This window comes from Pyxicephalus adspersus, chromosome 4, assembly GCF_032062135.1.
Source record: "Pyxicephalus adspersus chromosome 4, UCB_Pads_2.0, whole genome shotgun sequence".
Taxonomy (NCBI): Eukaryota; Metazoa; Chordata; class Amphibia; order Anura; family Pyxicephalidae; genus Pyxicephalus; species Pyxicephalus adspersus.
The window spans coordinates 116,267,590-116,289,261 of NC_092861.1; the positions used below are offsets into that span (position 1 = coordinate 116,267,590).

General features: G+C 35.2%; 1 protein-coding gene across 1 annotated transcript; it reads right to left on the reverse strand.

Moving 5' to 3' along the window:
• Positions 1 to 17: 17 nt before the first annotated feature.
• Positions 18 to 19,849, reverse strand: NOX3 (NADPH oxidase 3). Its single transcript, XM_072410448.1, has 12 exons — positions 19,774 to 19,849; positions 17,395 to 17,502; positions 17,186 to 17,270; positions 13,469 to 13,614; positions 12,963 to 13,144; positions 8,041 to 8,170; positions 6,853 to 6,945; positions 5,173 to 5,426; positions 3,305 to 3,467; positions 2,566 to 2,712; positions 1,317 to 1,441; positions 18 to 377 (listed from the first exon to the last, which is right to left on the reverse strand). The coding sequence occupies exons 2-12, from the start codon at positions 17,470 to 17,472 to the stop codon at positions 251 to 253; spliced, it is 1,530 nt and encodes a 509-aa protein (XP_072266549.1). The 5' UTR covers positions 17,473 to 17,502; positions 19,774 to 19,849; the 3' UTR covers positions 18 to 250.
• Between the last annotated feature and the right edge of the window lie 1,823 nt (positions 19,850 to 21,672).

Genomic DNA, 21,672 nt, shown 5'->3' on the forward strand with positions numbered 1-21,672 from the left:
ATAAGCATAATCTAATATTTACCTAAAATGGTTTATTTTAAGTTCACTTTACAATCCTACGTTTAATAATGCTTACAGTTGCTCTTGATGGCCATTGAAGCATATGAAGGTGGCAGCAAGATCTATAGATGGCTTTTATGAAGAAAGCTTTTCACCCAATCAAGTTTCACCTAACCATGCACTGCACATTCATCACATTAACATGCCACCCACGAAGCTTAGTAGATTTCAAGTCTCAGTCTTCAGCACCTTAAAAGCTTTCCTTACTGTAATGGAAATGAACTCCTCTTGGATCAGATGATGAATATAAACGACACATATTATTGAGGATATTGGAGAGAGACTTTGGGCCACAGTAGAACACTCCAATGCTGTCACTAATCGAAAAAAAATGTAGAAGATTTATTAGTGTAATATTAATCATATTAGAACCTCAGCAACAGATAATGAACATAACAGTAAAAATAACGGTTAATAACCTTGTAAATTCACATTATTCTGTCTTTTGTAATTCTTTCCTTCTGAAATTCATTATTTAGGTTTAGCCAAAACAATTAAACTATTCAAATCTTGTTATGTTTATTCATAACATTTTAATTTTATGTTATGAATTCTACTTCCAATAATATAACTAAAAAATTATTATTCACAAATAGATGGCTATAAAATTTTTCATATTTTGAGAAGAGATCTGTCTACCATAAAAATATATTTTATGCAACAATACAATAAAAAGTTTTTGGCAACTTTAATCATGCATTCTGTATAAATCCATCTTTATGCCACCCAGTACATGCAGCATATGCCAAACCCTTTAGTATGGGGTATCTCTGTGTACTATACTTGCGGTGTACATGCCAAGGGACACAAATATAAAGTGCATGGTGATAACACAATTACTAAATATCGTCTACAGTGAATTTTGGAAGAACCAAACATGTTCTTCCCATTTAATTTTTGTAGTTTGTCTAATATAGCTATTAGCAACTGTTATAGTTATGTTACATGACTAGCAGATCCTATATATTAACCAAAACTTTACTATTTTACCTAGTATCATAACTAAAAGGGAAATAAGGAAATGCATCTAAAATAAATTAAACAAACATAGATTTTGTATTCACCTTACTTTTATTGGCATTTCTATTGATTATTGTTTTGAATGTTATCAGTCATGGCTGCACTTTATGTCCTAGGCATTGACTCAAGTCAAAGCATTTTTCTCTCTTTTCCAGATAAAAATAAGTACTCCGGTTTATATTTGAATTGGCTTATATTTGAGTATATACAATATAAAAATAATGCATATGATTTACCTTGGATGCTTGTCTGCTACACATCTAAATTCCTTATGCCAGTTGGGCCTTCCATAGTTTGTTTTTTGTCTTAAGCCAGTAATCACATCAAGTTCACTATCATAGTGGACAGCTATATGTGCAACCTAAAAAAGATATATAATAGCAACAGAACTCCTATCAATTTGAAACACTTTAATATGGAAAGAATATTGAGTATGCAGATTGTAGAACAGGTAACATATATTATGATTATTAATAATGAGAAAGAAGGAAAAGAGAGGGGTTTCAAGGCTGCTTTTGAAGTATTGTATTTAGCAAAGCACATCACAGGTGATATTGTACAAATAAAACATATTTGTATGTATCCGTCTCACATTGTAAAATCATGGGATGGATACTGCTGGACTAAACATAAATTACCTATACTAAGTATTAGTATTAGAATGTTGCGTAAATAATCACAATTAACGTCTCTTAACCTGACGCGTTTCGCCTCCTAAGGCTTTCTCAGGGGTATATAACAGACGTATACACTTTTTTTGCAGTGTAATAAAACTGAAAAAAATGGCTGGTCTAATATATCGCTGATATGGAGGATGGAATAATAATGCTCCTGGTATATAGTCCCGTTTGCACAAAGTATATGTTTTGAGGAAAGCTAATAGACTCAAAATTTTGTTGGTGGCATAAGTAGCGGTGTGTTCAAAGTTTGATCCAAATTTAGGGAGAGAGTGAAGGGCAGCATAGGTGGTCCATAGGTCTATCAAAGGGAACTGGTATATACCCCTGGGAAAGCCTTCAGAGTTTTTGTTAGAATGAAAAAAACATATTTAAATGAAAAAAAATAACAATTTAGGTAGTGTCAATTCAAGATATGCCAATATTCAGAATGCTATATATATATATATATATATATATATATATATATATATATATATATATTGCACTGTGCTGGCAACATTTGGTAAATTGCTTTTGTAAAATGGAGTAAGAGTAAGTAAGGAGGGGGGAGGGGGTGTTAGTAGTTTTTTCTGTATATTTTGTTTTAGTTTATTATATGCTACTTTGTTTTTTAATAAGGCCAAAGACATATAATCACCTAGCAAACAAACACAACATTACATTTTTTTTTTTTGCACATTGACTTTTTTTGTATGTTTTGTATTGCATGTTTTTGGCATCAGAAGCAATAGACACAAGCACACATATAAACACATAAACTAGCAGTTCACATTTGTTATTAGCTATTTTTTCATTTATGTTTTACCTGAATATCATCCCAGCCAGTGAGAAAAAGATGATAACTAAGGAAATTTAATTTCCCTTGTTCTGCCAATTGTTCCTCTAAAGATTGAAGCAGGTCAGCAAACCATTCAAAAGAATGAGTATCCCGGCAAAGCCAATAAAAATATACCTAAAAAAAGAAGGTATCTTGTACATTTATCACTGAAAATGTAATATAAATATAGTGCCAATGGGATAAATACTCCAATATATTTGTATGTAAAATTGAAAACCCAACAAAAAACCACACACACAGGGGCCTGTTTATAAATGTTTTCATGAAATATGCACCAAACTTTTACAAATAATACCAATACCATATTTTCACATCAGTTATAATCAGAAAATGAGTAAGTCAACTAATTTACACATTTTTCTAACTGAAGACACCCATGTTTAAATTTTGTGTAAAAGTTGGGTGAATCTTGGGTTGAAACCTTTACAAATATAACTTCAGACATGTCTTTACATAAATTGTCTATGTTCATTTAAAAAAAACTAAACTTCAAATTTAGGAAATAAAAGGGAGTTACATTTCTTTGAGTTCAGTACTTTCTAAGTCACTGACTTGGAATAAGTAGGCTGCAAATAAAGTCACAACTTTTTATGTTTATACTTGTTCAGAGTCAGTGGGGGGAATTTACTAAGGAAAATTACCAAGAATAGGAATGTATTATTGTAAAGCAGTTGCCTTTGCCGCTGTCATTTGCTTTTCATAATACCTTTTCCAGTTTCATTGCTCTGTTGGGATCACAGGAATTATACCAAATGGACTTCAACACTGATGCAAACGGTGTCACTCCAATTCCAGCTGCAATGCATACACTGACTTTAAAGTTAAATACGTTTGTTGTTGCTGATCCATAGGGTCCATCGACAGCCAGTCTGCAGTGAAAAAAGTGAAATGCAAGTTTGTGATTGTAAAGTTTCACACTACAGAACTAAACAAAATGTCACTTTTTAAATGAATATATATATATATATATATATCAGTCTGCCTACATTTATTGAACAAGAAATAAGCAGACTATTCTGCTCTAGTTCAGGCCTCATATGGATCTTTCAGGTTTAAAGAAGCCAGGCAGGCATGTAACTATCATTAAATGGGCCCCAATGAGTTTATTTCAAACTCATGGGGCTCCCCAGCAACCTCTCTTTGTGGTACTTGTAGTGTTAATGGGGACAATAGTGTGGGTAATGTGGTATGCCAAGCTGAGAAAATTTCCAGGAATGGTAGAGCTGCCAGAATTCCCCTAAGGTTTACTTGAAAATAATATATTACATTTCATTATGTAATTGGTATTGCTCTGTAACCCTTGTTTAATCATCTTTAAATTGTGGCTTATTTGCTGAATTATTCATCTCAAATATCTTATCAGCTCAGCTCATTGAATGCTTAAAAGTAATGAGGTTTACGCAGTTGTCATTTATATATCTTTCCAATGTACAAGATACCCTGTTCCAGACAGTCGTCATGGGCTCTTTGAAAAGTTTTCTTTTTAGTGCTTTTCTGGTGGCATCTGTTCTGGTAGGGTCAGGGGAGATATATGGGCACTGATTTATTAAAGTTCTCCAAGGCTGGAGAGGATACACTTTCATCAGTGAAGCTGGGTGATCCAGCAAACCTGGAATACATCTGGTCCAAAATTGATAACATATGCTAACAAATAGCTAATGACTTTTAGGAAATCCATTCTAGGTTTTCCATATCACCCAGCTTTACTGATGAAAGTGTATAATCTTCAGCCTTGAAGAGCTTTAATAAATCAGAGCCATGGAGTCTACCAGGACCTAGTGTCTCATTTAAAAAAACATGGCACCCTTCTACTATGGTATCACTTAAGGCCAATAAAGATAGCGGATGATTTCAAAGCCAAATGATGACTGGGTAAATATGGAAACATTGGAGACCAACGGGAGGGTAAACAGACAGGCAGATAAGTTTGCCTTGACATATGAATTTGCTGCAAACTTTATTCTGTTTTTAGTGTCATTTCAGTAGTATACTACTTTACACTATACTAACATCTAAAAAATCTTGTAATTCCCAAAATGTATTAAAGTACAAAATGTACAAGATGTTAACCTATATGACAACTCTATAATTTCTAGTGTGAAGAATTGTGCATTCTAGCAGATTAATTGGATAGGTATTTTATCTGTACTTGCAGGGTTTATAATGTTAGGTTATGACATAGGTAAATGTACTGCATATGTTTTTTTTTTTTACTTTGCGACTGTCGTTTCTTTTTCATATTTCACCACTTGCAACTTAGTATAGAGGTCTTTTTATAAAAGTTTCTTCTAATGTCTTTTCACATTTTCACATTAAATTCTATTAGAAAATTGTATGAATCATGAGTAAAAGTTGAGTTACACATTTTATAATTAAATCTAATCTGTAAATTGTGGGTAAAAGTTGAGTGAATCTTGGTGAAAACATTTATAAATAGACCCCCCTAGACTTTGTATTATGTATTGTCATTTTGGTCATGTTATAAAACTACCAAAAAAAACACAAAGAAAATGTATGAATTAATAAAAGTTATTTGCTTTGTGCCCAGATTTAGGTAATGAGAGGCATACAGACCTAGGCAACTGCCAAAGATTCTGATGGATATTTCTGTTTGCCACACACTCTGTGATAAGGCTTTGTGTCCAGTCTCCAACAGCTCTCACATGTACACTGAAGAATGGCTCTTCTGCAGCTGATGTAAGTGTAAATGGATGCCACTCCAGTTGTGATACAGAAGGGCACTGAAGAAAAATATACTGTCCTGGCTCCATAGTAAAACCGTGTTTCTTCATTTGAATCTCCAGAACTCCAGACGGATGTGTGACAACCTAAGAGGCAAATTGTAGATTTTAGTTTTTATATCATAGATATATCATAGATCAACAGAGTTCTCTGATGCAGTTTTTTCAAGTCCTATTTATTAATAAAAGCTTATTTTCTAAAATGTAATTATAGTGTTTAGAGCAGCTTCCTTACAACCCTTCATGTGACAATTTCCAGACTCCAGGAATACTTGCTAACCTCGAGCCTTAATTTGTACACCAATCTTAAAGAAGTGGCTACTAAGGTGCCACAACGTGTTAATAGTGAATTATAGTTATCTTTGACTAATAAATACTTTTTATGAGAAGCCACTGAATCATCTCTTTTTTACGTGGGTGCCTATCTACATTATTGCCTTACCAAGCACTATTTACCAAGTATTTGGTAGGTCAGCTGCCATTAGGGCAAGATGCTGTTAGATAATGGAACATTCTATAAAATTTTAAGCTGGGACAATGCTAAACATGATTACAAAGAAGCAGGGACAGAATGCAAGACAATGAGACAGACCTGACACAGTAAGAAAAGATAAAGGGTCATGAGAATCTTTCTATCCTTCCATAAATGCTCCCCTTAAATGTCATCCCTTAGTGGTCATATGCACAGCACCAAAGGCATGGAATCACAGCCAGAACTGGCAAGTGGAATCTAATGTCAATGGGTAGCTCTAAAACCCCACTTATAGGGCCTGATTTATTAAAGCTCTCCAATGAGAGGATACACTTTCATCCATGAACCTGGGTGATCCAACAAACCTTGAATGGATGTGGTTCAGAATTGAAAACATTTGCTAAAAAATGGCACATACTTTTTAGGAAATCAATTCCAGGTTTGCTGGATCACCCAGGTTCACTGATGAAAGTGTATCCTTTCCAGCCTTGGGGAGCTTTAATTAATCTGGCCCATAGTATATGTAGTACTATACATGTGACGAGTGACGTCATGAAGACCATCAAGAGACACAACCCACCCATTGTCTTGAACCTGTGATGGAGACATGGTCTGCGACTCTGGCCGGCGCACCCCACCCCCCCAAGCTGGGTTCTTCTCCTGACCACGCTGGGGGGTGCACCAGCCAGAGCCACAGACCACCACTGGTCTCCATTTTCTCGCGGCCCAGTTGTCAGATGGCAGACTGGGGTTTGGGGTCTGCCCCGGGTCTGGGGGGTCAGTCTACAAAACCCACAAAATTCATAAAACCCTGAGAGTGGGTTCATCTCTTACAAACACAGAAGTGGTTTAATCACCTGTTTACTGATTTTTTGAAGTACATTTTTACTCATCAGCTGATTCCATTCTTACTTTTCATGAAGCCACAAAAAATCTTTAGTAAGTTTGATGTTTTAGTTACCTGCCATCTATACCTTGACTAGAACATACCATTTTCTAAATAAATGTGTCAAGCTCATTCTGATACAGGAATAAAGTTACCTTTGTGACTATAACTTCTTGTTTAGATCTCCAAAAACGTATTAGCCTTTCACACGCATATAGTACTAAAGGGCAAATGACCCATTTCCAAGCCTGTTAACAAAAAATGCAATTTGTTATACATATTCAGTTGACAGTTTTGCAGGCCACATATGATTATACACATATATATATATATATATATATATATATATATATACACATAGACACACACATCCCCTATACATACTATTTTTAGCTACCCTTTTAGGTAAGGAATGCAAAAATAAGCAGATTAAATTTAGATTTAATCTTTTCATATACAAAAATTAAGTGGTTCAGGTCTCAGAAGGAAGAATAGCATTTAGGTCAAACACTTCCATCGCTATTATATATTTTATATTATATCATACATATATCATACATCATATAATATTATTCAGTGGACATGTAGTCTCGGTTTATGGCTTTAAAATAATGTTCTTTCAAGTCAAAAATATAAATGCCTTATGCACCACTTTTAAAAAGATTTAGGGTGGATTTAGGGTGTAAATGCTTTTTAATAGATTCATTTTTATTGAAGCTTAAAATGAAGCTTCCAGTCATGTGGAAGGTTTTAAAAATCAGGATGATGTTAACCACATCTTTGGTGAATGAACATAGTTTCATTCTATTTACAAAACTCAAGGAGCATTGACTTTAAAAAGTGAATAGTCTTTATTGCTTTAATAAATCAACCACAACGCTAGTCAAGTAAGGAATACAAGTTGATACAATTGCTTAACAAATCACCTTGAGCTGAACATGGTGATACAATAATCTGTTTTTAACTGGTCCTATATTAACTACAACATACAACTTTTACCCAAAATGTACACATTTATCACAATAAAATCCATTACAAAATGTTAGAATCTGAGTAAAAGGTGACACATACATTTTGTGATGCAATGTGAAAAAATGTGTATATTTTGGTTAAAAGTTTCATGAATCTTGGATAAAACATACATAAATAGATTGCTGTGTGATTTTCTCCCAATAATGCTATTGACTACAGGTATTTAATGTATTACCAACCACTTGTTTAATATTCAATAAAAAAACAAAATTCTTTAAAAACATAAAAAACCACCATGCCCATTCACTTAACATTCCAGCCAACAACCAGCCTTCATTTATCATACTACAATATCTTACAGAATAGCTTACCATTGGTTTGTTGCCAGAAAATTGTGGAAAAGGACATTGTTCTGTTTCTCCCCACTCATTATAGTGGTCTTTACAATATGAAAGATTATGGTGTAACAAACTTTGTGTAGTCTGCCCGCGAACTATCTGCCTAGAGAAAAATGAATATTGATTTCAGCATAGGGGAACTGACAAATAACTAGAACCTAGTGTTGTTTCATGAAAAGCACTATGGTTATGCAGCATGACCTTTACTTGTTCATTAAGGTAATTTAAATTTTAGAATTGTGTAGCCTTGAAACAGTTCAACAGTAACTACAACTTTTATTAACTTAAAATTTTGCAAATGATAAGTATATAGTAATTAAAATGTTGCTTGTATCTTATTAGGAAGATTTTCTTTATCCTCCTTTTATGAAGTATAATCTATGAAAACTAATCGTAATTCTCTTCTTAAACATTTGTCTTCAAAACAGGCGACCCCATTGGAAGATCTTCTTCCTTACCTTGTTCTGGTGCCAACTGGTAAAATTTGCAATTTTCCACAAGATTCTATCATTGTACATACACATGGGTCCTAATCTTAACTTATTTTATAAAAAACTTAAAATAAAGTATTGACTTTTTACTTAATCTTGGAAACTATTGAGACTGGTATATGCACATAAAGCATGTACTATTCAAACTTTCCCTCTCTACTGGTATCTACCCCTCCACTTTCAAACATGCCATTATTCTCCCTATCCTGAAGAACCCCTTAAGTTTCCAAACTTCTTGAACGCCTTGTCTATAAAAGACTCACCAATTACCTGAACAACAACTCCCTCCTTGACCCAGTCTAGCTTTCGAGCTGCCCATTCCACCGAAACAGCTCTTACTAAAGCAGCCAATGACCTCATCTGAGCTGAGTCACAAGGCAACTTTTCCCTTCTCCTTTTCCTGAATCTCTCCTCTGCCTTTGACACTGTTGATCACCCTTTCTAATCCAAATCATGAACTCCATTGATATCAGTGACACTGCTTTCCTTTGGTTTTCTTCCTATCTGTCTGACTGCTCATTTCAAGTTTCCTTCAATGGTAATTCCTCCTCTCCCACTCTCCTCCCTGTTGGTGTTCCCCAAGGGTCAGTCCTTGGACCGGTCCTCTTTCCTCTGTACACCTCCTCTCTCGGTAGTCTCATATCCTCCTTTGGCTTACAATACCATCTGTATGCTGATGACACTCAAATCTATCTGTCCACCCCTGACCTGTCTCCCTCAGTCCTGGACAAGGTCTCATGCTGCCTGTCAGCCATATCATCATGGATGTCTGACCGATTCCTCCGAAACTCAACCTGGATAAAACAGAAATCTTCATCTTACCCCCCTTAAATTCCAAATCTTCCTCTGACATATTTCTAACTGTTAACAACACTGTCATTCGTCCCTCTCAGGCACATTGTCTTGGTGTCACCCTCGATTCTGCCCTCCCATTTATCCCCCATGTTCAGAACATTTACAGGTCCTGTCACTTTTACCAGCGCAACATCTCCAAAATCTGCCCCTACCTGTCTCCAGAGACCACTAAACTCCTTGTACACGCTCTTATCATCTCTGGTTTGGACTACTGTAACATCCTCCTCTCTGGTACTCCACTAACCCGACTCTCTTCTACAACCTATTATGAACACTGCAACCAGACTCATCCATCCTTCCCACCGCACTTTTCTGCTGCCTCTCTTTGTAGTTCTCTTCATTGGCTTCCATTTCACCTTAGAATCAAAATCCAGCTCCTGTGCTTTGCCTTCAAATGTCTCCACAGTTCCTGTCCCACTTACATTTCTGACCTGGCAGAAAACTCCTCCCCTAGCCGCCATCTTCTCTCCTCCAATGACCTACTACTGACTTCCTCACTTATAACCTCATCACATGCACGGCTCCAAGACTTTTCTAGAGCTGCCCCAACTCTCTAGAATGGTCTTCCTCATCCTATTCCGCTTGCTCCTACTTTCTGTTCATTTAAAAGAGCACCCAAAACCCATTTCTCAAACAACCTGTCTTCTTCTGTCTCTTAAAATCCTCACTACTTCACACCATTCCATATCTCCCCTCCTAGATTGTAAGCTCTTCTGGGTAGGGTCCTCGTCTCCTGTGTCACTGTCTGTCATTTGCTACCCCTATTTAATGTACAGCCTAATATGTTGGCGCTATATATAAATCCTGTTTATTAATAATAATAATAATAATAATACTCTTGCGTTGTATTATTTTTATGTTAAACTGGTTTACAGTACATGGTTCTATTTGTACTTTTGTACTTTGTATTATGTTTGGTCTGTTAGTTTGTAAAACCTTTCAATAAATAGATTAAACAATAATGGCAGTGAGCTTCTTGTTTTGCACACAGCAAATAAAACCTAATAATATATGGCTGTCCAATGGTTTGATATAAAAAACAGTACTAATGTACTTTTTTCCAGCCATTGATGTGATAAATAAGCTTGTAAGGACTGCAGTGATTCACTAATCAATTACAGATGATAAGCAAGGGGAATGCCAGTATAAAATAATAGGCTATAAATTGACAGTACCATACTATTATGCATACTGTAAGGACATACTTAAATACAAAAAATTGTGATTGTGGAATGATAATGATGTCAATATCATATAGTCAGTCAAAATCTAGATTTGCCTAAGAACACATTTATTTATTTATCTAAATAATTTATCATCATCTCCTTTTGTTACAGTTAAACTCTTTCCCAGGTCATATCAATGTACTCCACAAATTACAAAAATAATTACATTTAGCTTTTTATTACTACTACTTTTTCTATAATGTATTTTTAAAGAATGAAACACACTCAAAAGCTTAAAATATTATATAAAATGTTATAATAATACAAAAATGTAATTATATTTTGAACAGTATATGACACACTGTAAATAGATTTGTTTTGTAAATTAGGCCAGAGCTATGCAAATTATCTTCCTTTTTTTTAACAATAGTTGCTACATGCGACTGCAATGTTTGCCTATTGTTTGAAAAAGCAACTTAAAGGCTAAACCCACCAAAAGTATTAACTTTTTAATGCACAACTATACTAACTTGAAAAAGGGTAAAGTGCAGCGAGCCATCCAGCAGCAATGAAGCTGTTTTCTCATAAAACAGAAAATCCGCACAGGTCCATGTGGAATATGCTTGCTTTTCATTGTGTCAATTAGCTGAGGGCTGTTTCACATGTATTCAGGGCAAATTGTTTTATAATCTAATATAAATACAGCAAAATTCACCCACCCAATATTAAACAAGATGGAAAGGCAAAATAAAAAAATATCTATTGTATGCTAAGAATGAGTAGGAATTCAAAGTATTAGGAGCTGAGAAAAAGAAATAAAGGAAATAATCTAAACAAATGAAAAAATATATATATAACAGTAATCTACACATGCTTAACAAAACCATTCTTTGTTTGTTCTAAAAAGAAGACAACTGCCTAGGGCAGGCATGAGCAAACTACGGCCGGCGGGCTGTATACGGCCCAATATGGTGGTTTCTCTGGCCCTTTGGGTTTTCCGCGGCTCTGGCCAGTGCCACCCCGAGCAGGGTCAGGAGAAGGACCCAGCTGGGGGGGGGCGCACAGGCTAGAGCCGTGGAACACGTCCCGGCTCGTGAAGGTGGGTGGGCTGTGCTCCTGCACATAGTCCACCCACTCTCCCATCGCAAGCTCAGAGCCTGAGATGGAGAGTGGGCGGTCTGTCGCTGCACATAACCCGCCCACTCCCCCACCACAGGCCCAGATAGTAGCTGGTATAACCCGGCCCACGCTCCCATTGGACCGGACCCTCTTTCAAATTTTATTATGTGGCCCCTGACTAAAAAAGTTTGCCCACCCCTGGCCTAGGGTAACATATTTAGCTTCAACCTCAGTAACAAGGCCTGCTTTATCAGGGTATCTCCTCCTCATTTATTAAACACTGGATGAAAATTAAGAAAAAAAAAACCTTCAGGAAGGAAAAAAGTTAAAAAATATACTTACCCTTGCCTAGCTTTCTCCCATACCATCTTGGCCTGATCACCAGAACAGAAAGTGCGGAGGAAAACATCCAGAGGTTGGAACTGGAGTTGTGCGACTTGGACTCGAGTCCGACCCAAGTCGCCTAATGAACGACTTGCAACTCGACTTGGGGATTTTCCCCAGCCACTGGCAACTTGACTGGCGACTTGCTTTCTCTGCTGACAGCTTAAGGGGGAAGGGAGGGAGGCAGGTAGGCTTCTATAACACAGCTTCCCTCCCCCCCCTTCAACTGTCAGAGGAGAAAACTTAGAATGCAAGAAAGGTGGGGAGAAAGGCAGTGAGTCTTTGTAACACCGCCTTTCCCCTCACCTTTCTTGCATTGTAAGTTTCTCCTCTGACAGCTGAAAGGAGGTAGGAGGAAGGCTATGTTACAGAAGCTGCCCTGCTTTTCTCCCTTCCCCCTTCAGCTGTAAAAGGAGAAAGCTGTGGACTTAGAATGCGAGCCTGTGCTCAAGAACAAGATCAGAGCTCTGTTTCTATTTGGGGACAAATGGGGATAAATAAAGTGACTTGACTTAGAATTCTTGGTGACTTGAGACCTGACTTGGTGTCAGTGACTTGGGACTCGACTTGGACTTGATGGGTGACCAACCTCTGGGAATATCCCCCCAAAAAAATCAGTCCTTAAAACAAACAAAAAACTTATTGTGCTCCTTACCCATCCTCATCTTACACAAAATCAGAAAATGTTTTGCCAGGAGTTCCAGTAAAACAAACACAAATTTTTGCACAGTATATTTGAAAATGTTATTCTTTTTACAGAATGATCAGTACTCTTATATACGGAGTACATATTACAGGCCAGTAAAATGTAAGATCATCAATCACATTTCAGGCACCACCTCAATAAAGCATAGTGCCAGAATTCCTAACTCTTACTTACCCTGCACCATGAATTACTAATCCGATGAAGAAAACAATGGATAGGTTGTGAGTATACCAGAAAACTTCGTAGAATGACCTTTTTATGGTCTCTGTGGATGAGGTTATAATTAACACAAGAGACAATGTGATTATAAAGCCAGTGATTCCAGCCAGTGTGACAATTGTTTCTTTTGTTATGTTCTAGAATACAATAAAAAAAACATTATTATGATATGGGCAAGATATACAGAGTGCAAATATGCATTAACTAAAAGCTAAAGGCAAACAAAACAAAAAGCCATTCTAGTTCAAGTTCTTAAGCTTTTTGCAATAGTTTTGGAAACTTCCAGCTATATATTTCAAAAACTGGCTACGGGTAATAGTTAAAAAAATGAACTTCAGAATTTTGCAGCAAATACATTCCCTAAAAGGGCCATGAGGCTGAATAAAATGAAAATACAAGATTAAACTTTTAGAACATTTTGGGTTTTTGAACTTTATGAAAGTCAGTTTAAAACAACTTACTGTGTCATATCTTCTGATTGGATTTAAAAAACTCTCATTAGGTTTATTGCCAATATATGATAGTGCATTATATAGTCCTCCAGCATCCAATAACTGACTCTTATGGTATCGTTCTAAATTAATCACATGGGCTCCAATATGAATAGCTAAAGAAATACATTTTGATAGAAGTGTTACAAATTCAAAAGAAAAAAACTGGATGATTGCAAAGCTTTACAGAAAGAAATTCCCAGAATTCCCAGATTCCAAAGTCTGTGGGCAGTATACAGCCAAATGTAAAGAAATATACAATTGAATAATGAAATGTTGTTCGTCATTTTAAATCAAGCAGTAAATTCAGATACTGATGCCTACTTTTTATTTTAAAATTCATACATTGGTTCAACCTGTTATTTTCTGTCCTGGCAGGTTTCAGGAATACTATTAAGTTTAAAAAGGATGCTTGCATCTTGTCATTATATATATTTAGCACTAGAAGTCTATAATGGACTCTCACAGCATGGTCTACTTACAGAGCCATCAACAATTTTAAAAGGTTACCTTCTAGGCAAAGTTAAAATTAAAAGTCACCAAATGTACAGTGTCTGAGTTTTTTTCTCTTTCTGGAAGAAGGATTTCTGGTTTTATCTATATTATCTATATTATTTTTGGCTTTCACATTACAAACCTGCTCTTTAATATAATACCTGTTGGTAAGGCTTTTGGGGGTGAGGGGTGACCAGGGAGCAAGAAGAGTTATGATTTAGGCTTTGATTTGCAGTGAACTGTATTATATTTATATCATAATATATTTGTATTGTACTTTGCATGCACATAAGCTTTAGTTGGCACAGAAATACTATATCCAGGTTGCCTTTAATTCCTGGGATTCCTGGTGTAAATACTCATATATATATATATATATATATATATTTATTTATTTTCTTCTTTTTTTTCATACAGCATAGTGTAAGGATTTTTTCTATATGCACTTTAGCCTCGAGCATTCACATTTCATTGCTTGGCTAGCCCATCACAAACATGACACAATAGAGCCACCACACAGGTTGAACTTAATTATATGATAGGTTGGGTAAGTTCAGATATCACAATTGCTATGTGTTTGAACATCTATGCCTGCTATCCAAAAGCTCCATACCAATTTCTTCCCGCACTTGCTCTTTGCTTTAGTAAATTAGGCCCAGTGTCTGAAGAGAACTAATAGTAATAAATCCAGGCAAGTGTGAAAATGAAAAATGTTTGTGTTCTCCTTCTTTATTAATGGGATGCTGACAGCATAGCTTCATTATTGTAGAAAGATGTGTGAAGATTAAAAGCCAGAATAAGCACAGATCCCTTGAGTGGGGGTTTTAGTTCGGCTCTTGATTACAGATAACAGTGTTGTGTATTCCTCTTTGAAAATGCACTGGCTCTAACAGGCCCTAATTACATCCTTTCCAATTTTAGCAATTAAATCTTGCATTTGAAGTAGTTGAGAACCAATGAGAAATTAAAGGTTAGCACATAAACATAGATCTAAATGCACTTCTTTCAAGGTTGCTCACCTCTATTAGAAAAACCTGTTATTGACACAGCAAGATAATGGCAGATGCTAATAAAGTATATTTTAAACGCAGAAGAAGCCAATTAAGTGAAACAATGCTTGAAAGGCATCAGTGGATACTTTTTGCAGGATATGACTATTTTAAGATCTGGAATACTCCAAGAAATGTACTGGTTAACTACTCCATGTGAACTAAAGTATTCATCCCCTACAATTTTATTTGACAAACCATAGATAAGTTGCAAGGTGTTATGTAGTAGGGATTAAAACTGATTCCATAAATCTCTGTAATCTCTTTTTAATGTAGCGTCACAGATGTTATAGGAGCTTTATTCAATAAATAAATTGTTTACTTTAAAGTTTTACTTATGTTTCCTTGTGAATGTAATAAAGTCTTCTCCTATAGGTTGTAGACAAACAATTGTGTTAATTAACAAAAAGTATACCTGCCTTAAAACTTGAATAGAGTCCTTGACAGACCCAAGAGTATTGAAAAGAGATAAGATAGGATATAAGTTTCTGCTCCTACACTATTTTCCCCAGGGAATCACACAATGGCTCCAATGACTACTATCTGCCAATAGAATAGGAACTCTCGTAGCAACCACTGTGAGACATTCTACACTGAAAAGGATACTGCCGGTACTTGAGTTGAAGAGTTGAAGAAAAAAGAGAAGGTAAGAAAACTGTATATATTGGATCTTAACTTTAACTGTTCTAACTTTTTTGTTTTACAGAAGTATCATTCCAATTTAAAGGCAGTTCAAACCATGCTGTAGTTGCCAATTTAGGATTTACCAGATTGTGAGAACAACTCTTTATTTCTTTGTTCTTGGCTTGGTTTACTTCCTGTGCCTGCTTGTCCTGATTTAGCTTGAACTGTGAATTAAAGACAAACTTTTTTTTTTAATAGAGTACAAAAGAGTAGGACCCTTGTTTGGACATTGAGTAGTTTCTGTAACCATTGGTAATAAACTTTAGTGCTAACTCTATGATTCTGTCTGATCATTTAATATCAATGCCTGGTTGGTTTTGATTTTTGTTTTTATACAATTTATTATACACTTTTGTTTTACTTTACACTGCCTTACCACAAATAAGTTTCTGCACAAACCCTTTGGGCTATAGCCACCATGCCCAGCCTCTAAAATTCCACCCAATATTCTAATGGGGGCATCTAAGTACCAAACCACATGCGTATGGCATACTTATAAATTGGCTGCTATAGATCAGTTACAGTGCAACAGCAGTAACAAAGCATAACATAACAATCATAACAATGGATCCCATGCTTCCCTTTCACAGGAACTTGTGACAGGATTCAGGTTCTCTGAATTTCAGTGGGTGAGCTGCCCTAAGTAAGTGAGCCACTAAATATACTACCTACTGAAATTTACCCACCTAACTGAAGATCCTTTTGTGCAATGAATTCTCTTAGCAGGACTGCCGACAACATAGGAAATTTTCAGATTGTCTGCAAACTCATTTTTCATCAAGCTTCACAAATTTGAATAAATTTTAAAATAATAAGTAAATAAATGATTCCAATAACACCAAATTTTCTAAAGTTAGCATATAAAGGAGTGCTGCAAAATAGAGGAAACCTGCATTTGGGCAATGGAAGGTTTGAAAAATTACAGAGCCAGTATTACCATCATTTGTTAATGATTTCTTCAATTCAACAAGGTATTACCCAATAACAATATATGGCGGCCTATGTGTGGCATTCCTTATTTTAAAGTGAAATAATGTCCACCTTTATTGAGGTAAACAATACCAGCAATTTGTGTAATGTACTTATTGTCTTCCACCATTATTGCTCGACATCAATACCTACGTGTTGTCTTCAATGGTTTATAATCCCTAGGCACAATGTGATGTCCCAATCTAATGTATTTTTTTACATCAGTACATAGACATTCTCACTTTTGATATATAACTATATACATCTATGCATTCAGCAAACATTTTGTGAAACCTAATAGTTTGTTAAATCTAATATGATTATAAACTTTTCCAGAGCTATCAGCTGGTAATGTCTGTCTCAGTCTGAAAGAGCCATTGCCTGCAACAATAACATTAAAGGTCATATTGTCCAAATACGTAAAAACATTTTTTCTGGCACTTACAAAGATTATGAATAAATGTAATAAACAATATAAAAGCTAAATTACCTGAATGAAGGGCAATCATATATCCAATAAGTCGGTGAAATGTAATGTTTTTGTCAAGCAGTCTTCTCATATTTCCACTGCAGCACTAAAGAAAAACAAAAATACTATAAACATAGAAAACATTTGCTATAGCGGGGCATATCATGGAACATATAAAACATATGTTGTTACACAGCAAAGCATAGTAATTTCTGTTTTATTTAACTTACCATGCTTCCTCTCAGTAAGGAAACAAAATTTCGACTAACTGGAATCAAAATCAGCATGCAGTTAAAGTTTAGACACATCGCAGAAGCTCTTGCCCAAGCCAAAGAGGACTGTGAAGAAATATTCAAGATTTTTCAGTTAATACATCATGTATTTCATACTTGCCACGATTTGAGAATTTCAGTCTTCAAATAAGTATACACTTCCACCTACAATTCCTTGACTGTACGAAAATGTGACAAGATGGCTATTAATTATGTATACACATTCATGTAAAAGAAAAATGTTTTTCTTTATGTACTTTATTATAATATTGTACTCTGATTTTAAGTATAGTGCTATGAAGACAAGACATTGTTAAAAGTGCAGAATTGTTTTTTTCTTTCATTGGTCCTGATTTATTAAAGCTCTCCAAGGCTGGAGAGGATAAACTTTCACCTGTAAAGCTGGGTGATCAAGCAAACCTGGAATGGATCTAGTCCAGGATTCAAAACATTTGCTAGCAAATAACTTTGAAGAAATCTATTCCAGGTTTGCTGGATTACCCATCTTCACTGATGAAAGTGTATCCTCTCCAACTTTGCAAAGCTTTAATAAATCAGACCCAATACTGCTACTTAGCTAAAGCTTATTATGTATATTGATATACTTCCTTTTATATACCCCAGGTTCATAAAGGATCTGAACATTCGTTTTACTTCCCACTAACAGCTATCTGTCCTTACCCCTCCTACTTGATTTGTAAGCTTTTCTGTGCTCTGGCAGGGTGCACTATTTTAAGATTATCCGCCTGACCTGATGTGAGGACTCTTGTGGATGCATCTATGGGGATGCATCCTATTACATGCAGATGTTAAGCTATTTTTGCAGTAAGAAGGACATTTGTAAATTACTTTGCAAAAGTAGGTAAATATCATGGCTTGGGGAAATGGGCAAATAATTCATTTAACACAATCTCTCATGAAGAATCTATGGAATTGATTTACTAAAGAAATAAAGGCTGCTCACAATATTATTTTTGCTCATTTGATGTAAAAAGCCAGATCTTAACAATGCTCAATAGCTGAATAAGATTTTTTTTTTTGCATATGCACTTAGAAAAACAAATGTATTAACTGTAGAAAACAGCCCCTACCCCTTTGGTATTCAACCCAACTTTCTATTTTATGATTACAAAATCTAAACCGTTATTTGTTATTGTCTATGTTCCATGGTCTCTGATCACCTTATTCAAATGAAATATCACACTTTAATAAGTCACTGTTTGAATTGAAGACACTGAATTTGTATTTGTCAGGTGATGATGTTCTATACAAGCTGGAGAATGTCTGCACTATAGTCCCCTACAGTCTCTTATATAAGACAGCAGCTGGCGCAGAGGGGCATATAACAAGCATGCCTAGGCAAGACCCAGGGGAGTGAGTTACCAGCAGAGAGTAGAATGCAAGCACACAGCAGTGGCTTATTACAATTCTTTGCTTACAGGGTGTCATGCTTATTAGGCACATCAAACAAAACTAAAAAAAATTAATAACCTCATTTTGTTGTTCTGAATAAGAATGGTAACTATATAAGGAATATATTGGTATGCAGTTTTGATTCCAATGTTTCATATTTCTCAATTCTATCACTGAGTCATATGAAACATTGGAATCAAAATAGCATTTTTCATAGGAAATATGAGTTTGCAGCTGTTTATAACAATCCAATTGCTCCTAAATTTTTTTGCTATATGCTGACAATGATGAAAATAACCCAGAAAATTCTATTTTGTAGAGACACTATGCCAAATCATAACCTATTTCCTTTGAAATAATTTTTCAGCATTCAGAACAAAGATAACTAAACAATCTTCTATCTGTTTTTTCCACAAATGTCTATAAAATGTTCCATGACCTGAATAAGTTTGGTTTATCTGCAAAGTAAAATGTCCCCACTGTCTAATGGAAATAATAAAAAAAAAACATGTTCGCAAACGTTCACCATTATCACTGGAAATATATTGGATGTTTTAAAGGATAAGATGATACTGCTCATCTACTAAAAATTGCCCTACAGTTGGAGGGTTATATGCCCAACCAGGTTATTTTTGTCTGCACCCAGGTAGAGAAATTTCTTTTCTCTTGCTGTCCTAAAGAGGAAAATAAATAAAATGTTGGTCCCGGGAAGGTGCATCCATTGAAACATTTCCCCTGCCTGGATGACAATCCAAAATGTTTTGCTTGCCTTAACAATCTCCCATATTGACAATGTTCACCAGAACAAATAAAAGGGGAAATCTTCTCCAGCAGGGACAGCAGTAAAAACTTAAACTTTTCAAAATTCTAATTTTTACCCAATTTCATTTTCTCTAACATACTTCTAAATAACTTTATACTTACACCTAGGATGACTCGAGTATAGTAGTAGGAATCTGCATTTTCATACCAAATAATAGTGCTTGTAAATATGTAAGTATTTAACCCGAGCCAAATTACCTGCAACCAACATTAAAATGTTAAAATAAAGCATATGTAAAATTTGCAACTATGTAGGCATAAAAAAACAAAACAAAAAAAAAATCAGCCAATCAAAATGCTAACATGCAACTAAATGTCTGAGTTATGGTTGAGAAAAATTTTAGCAATAACACATTCTATTATAAATAAGGAATGCTCAAATTTTAAAAAGCCAACATATTTTTAAAATAAAATCAAGATGTATGATTATGATGCAGGACTGCATCACGTCACCAAGGAAAGCACTGCAGTGTGCATAGTTCCAGTAACAAAAAGTTCATCGCCGAGCAATCGATATTGAACCATACTATGACTGCACATTTTAATCTTTGAAATGTAACATTGTAGTTTATGATAATCTGTTGGTGCTTATATAACGAGTCAAACGAGACCAAGAAGAGCATAATAAGGCTAGCACATTTTATGTGCAACATGAAATATTTAAAGTTTGTTCCAGTCTCTTAATTTAGTAGCAGCTACTTAATGGTGAAATGATTTGTTGTTTGTAGAAGCCAAAGAATATGACAGCACCACCCAGCGTGAATAAAGAGCTTAATAAATTTAAGACAACTATAATATAGATCCCTTGTCACTATAAACAATACAGCGTCTTTAGCGAAAATCACAGTTTTAACTGCCATAAATATTAGTAGCTAGGAATTGCTAATATATGAGTGCATGCAAATTTTCTATAGCCAGCTCTTTATAATTACCAAAACAATAAATTCTCGGTCTGGGTAAGAAAATAGATAAATATGAGCTATTACATATACTTACCATAGTCAAGAAAGTTGTGGTTTCGCTCAAGATCCAATAGCTCATTTTAGGATATAGCTGCTGTACTGCAGAAGCAATATAAAGGTGAAAGACCTTTTAGCACCTAATGTCTGCCCCAGCTCAGTTCCGCTGCTATGAACTGAAACATCTCTCCTTGGAATTTTCTAATTAAAACTTATCTGCCAAAAGGCCATCACCAGCCTGTCAGGATCACGTGGCTAACACACATAAAGGTAGTCTATGTCCTCTTCTCCATTCTCTTGAGTAAATAGAATGTGTTGTTCATTCACTGTCAAAGAAGTGATCTGGGCTTCTTTTTAATTAGCTCTACATGCACATAATTAATTTAAAATATATCCAGAGCAAAGCACTGTCATGAGGTTAGCTTTGCAATATATTTATACATGTATCATTTTGTCACCATTCCTTACAAGGTTTTAAAAAAAATCTAAATAAATATTATTTATTGAAATTTATTTATTAAGATATTGTAGATTAAAATGTAATATTCTCAAAACATTTTAGTATTTGGAAATGTACAAATATGCACTTGTATAGCAGGAGTAGTAGTAAGCAACCTTTAGATTCCATGTGCCCATAATAAAGCTCTCAATACAATTTCTCAGCTGGGTCATGCAGCTTCTGAAGGAATAGATTTGCTGATGGTGCAGCTAATAAATGATGAGAAATAAATCCAGGTGTAGACTTAAAAAAACAGCCATTCTCAACTATGGTTCCAGGGATACCTAGGGTTCATCAAGAGGCTGCTAGGGGTTCCTCGAACTGATGCTGATTACCTCCTAATCAATGATTTTTTTTTTAATTCCTGTGATCAACACCACCTGGTAGGTAATACATTTTTATTTGTCCATTATTATTATTATTATTATTATTATTATTAATAAACAGGATTTATATAGCGCCCACGTATTACGCAGCGCTGTACATTAAATAGGGATAAAAGCGAGTTCTAGCCACCACTGTAATAGGAGCATTGTTGCCACT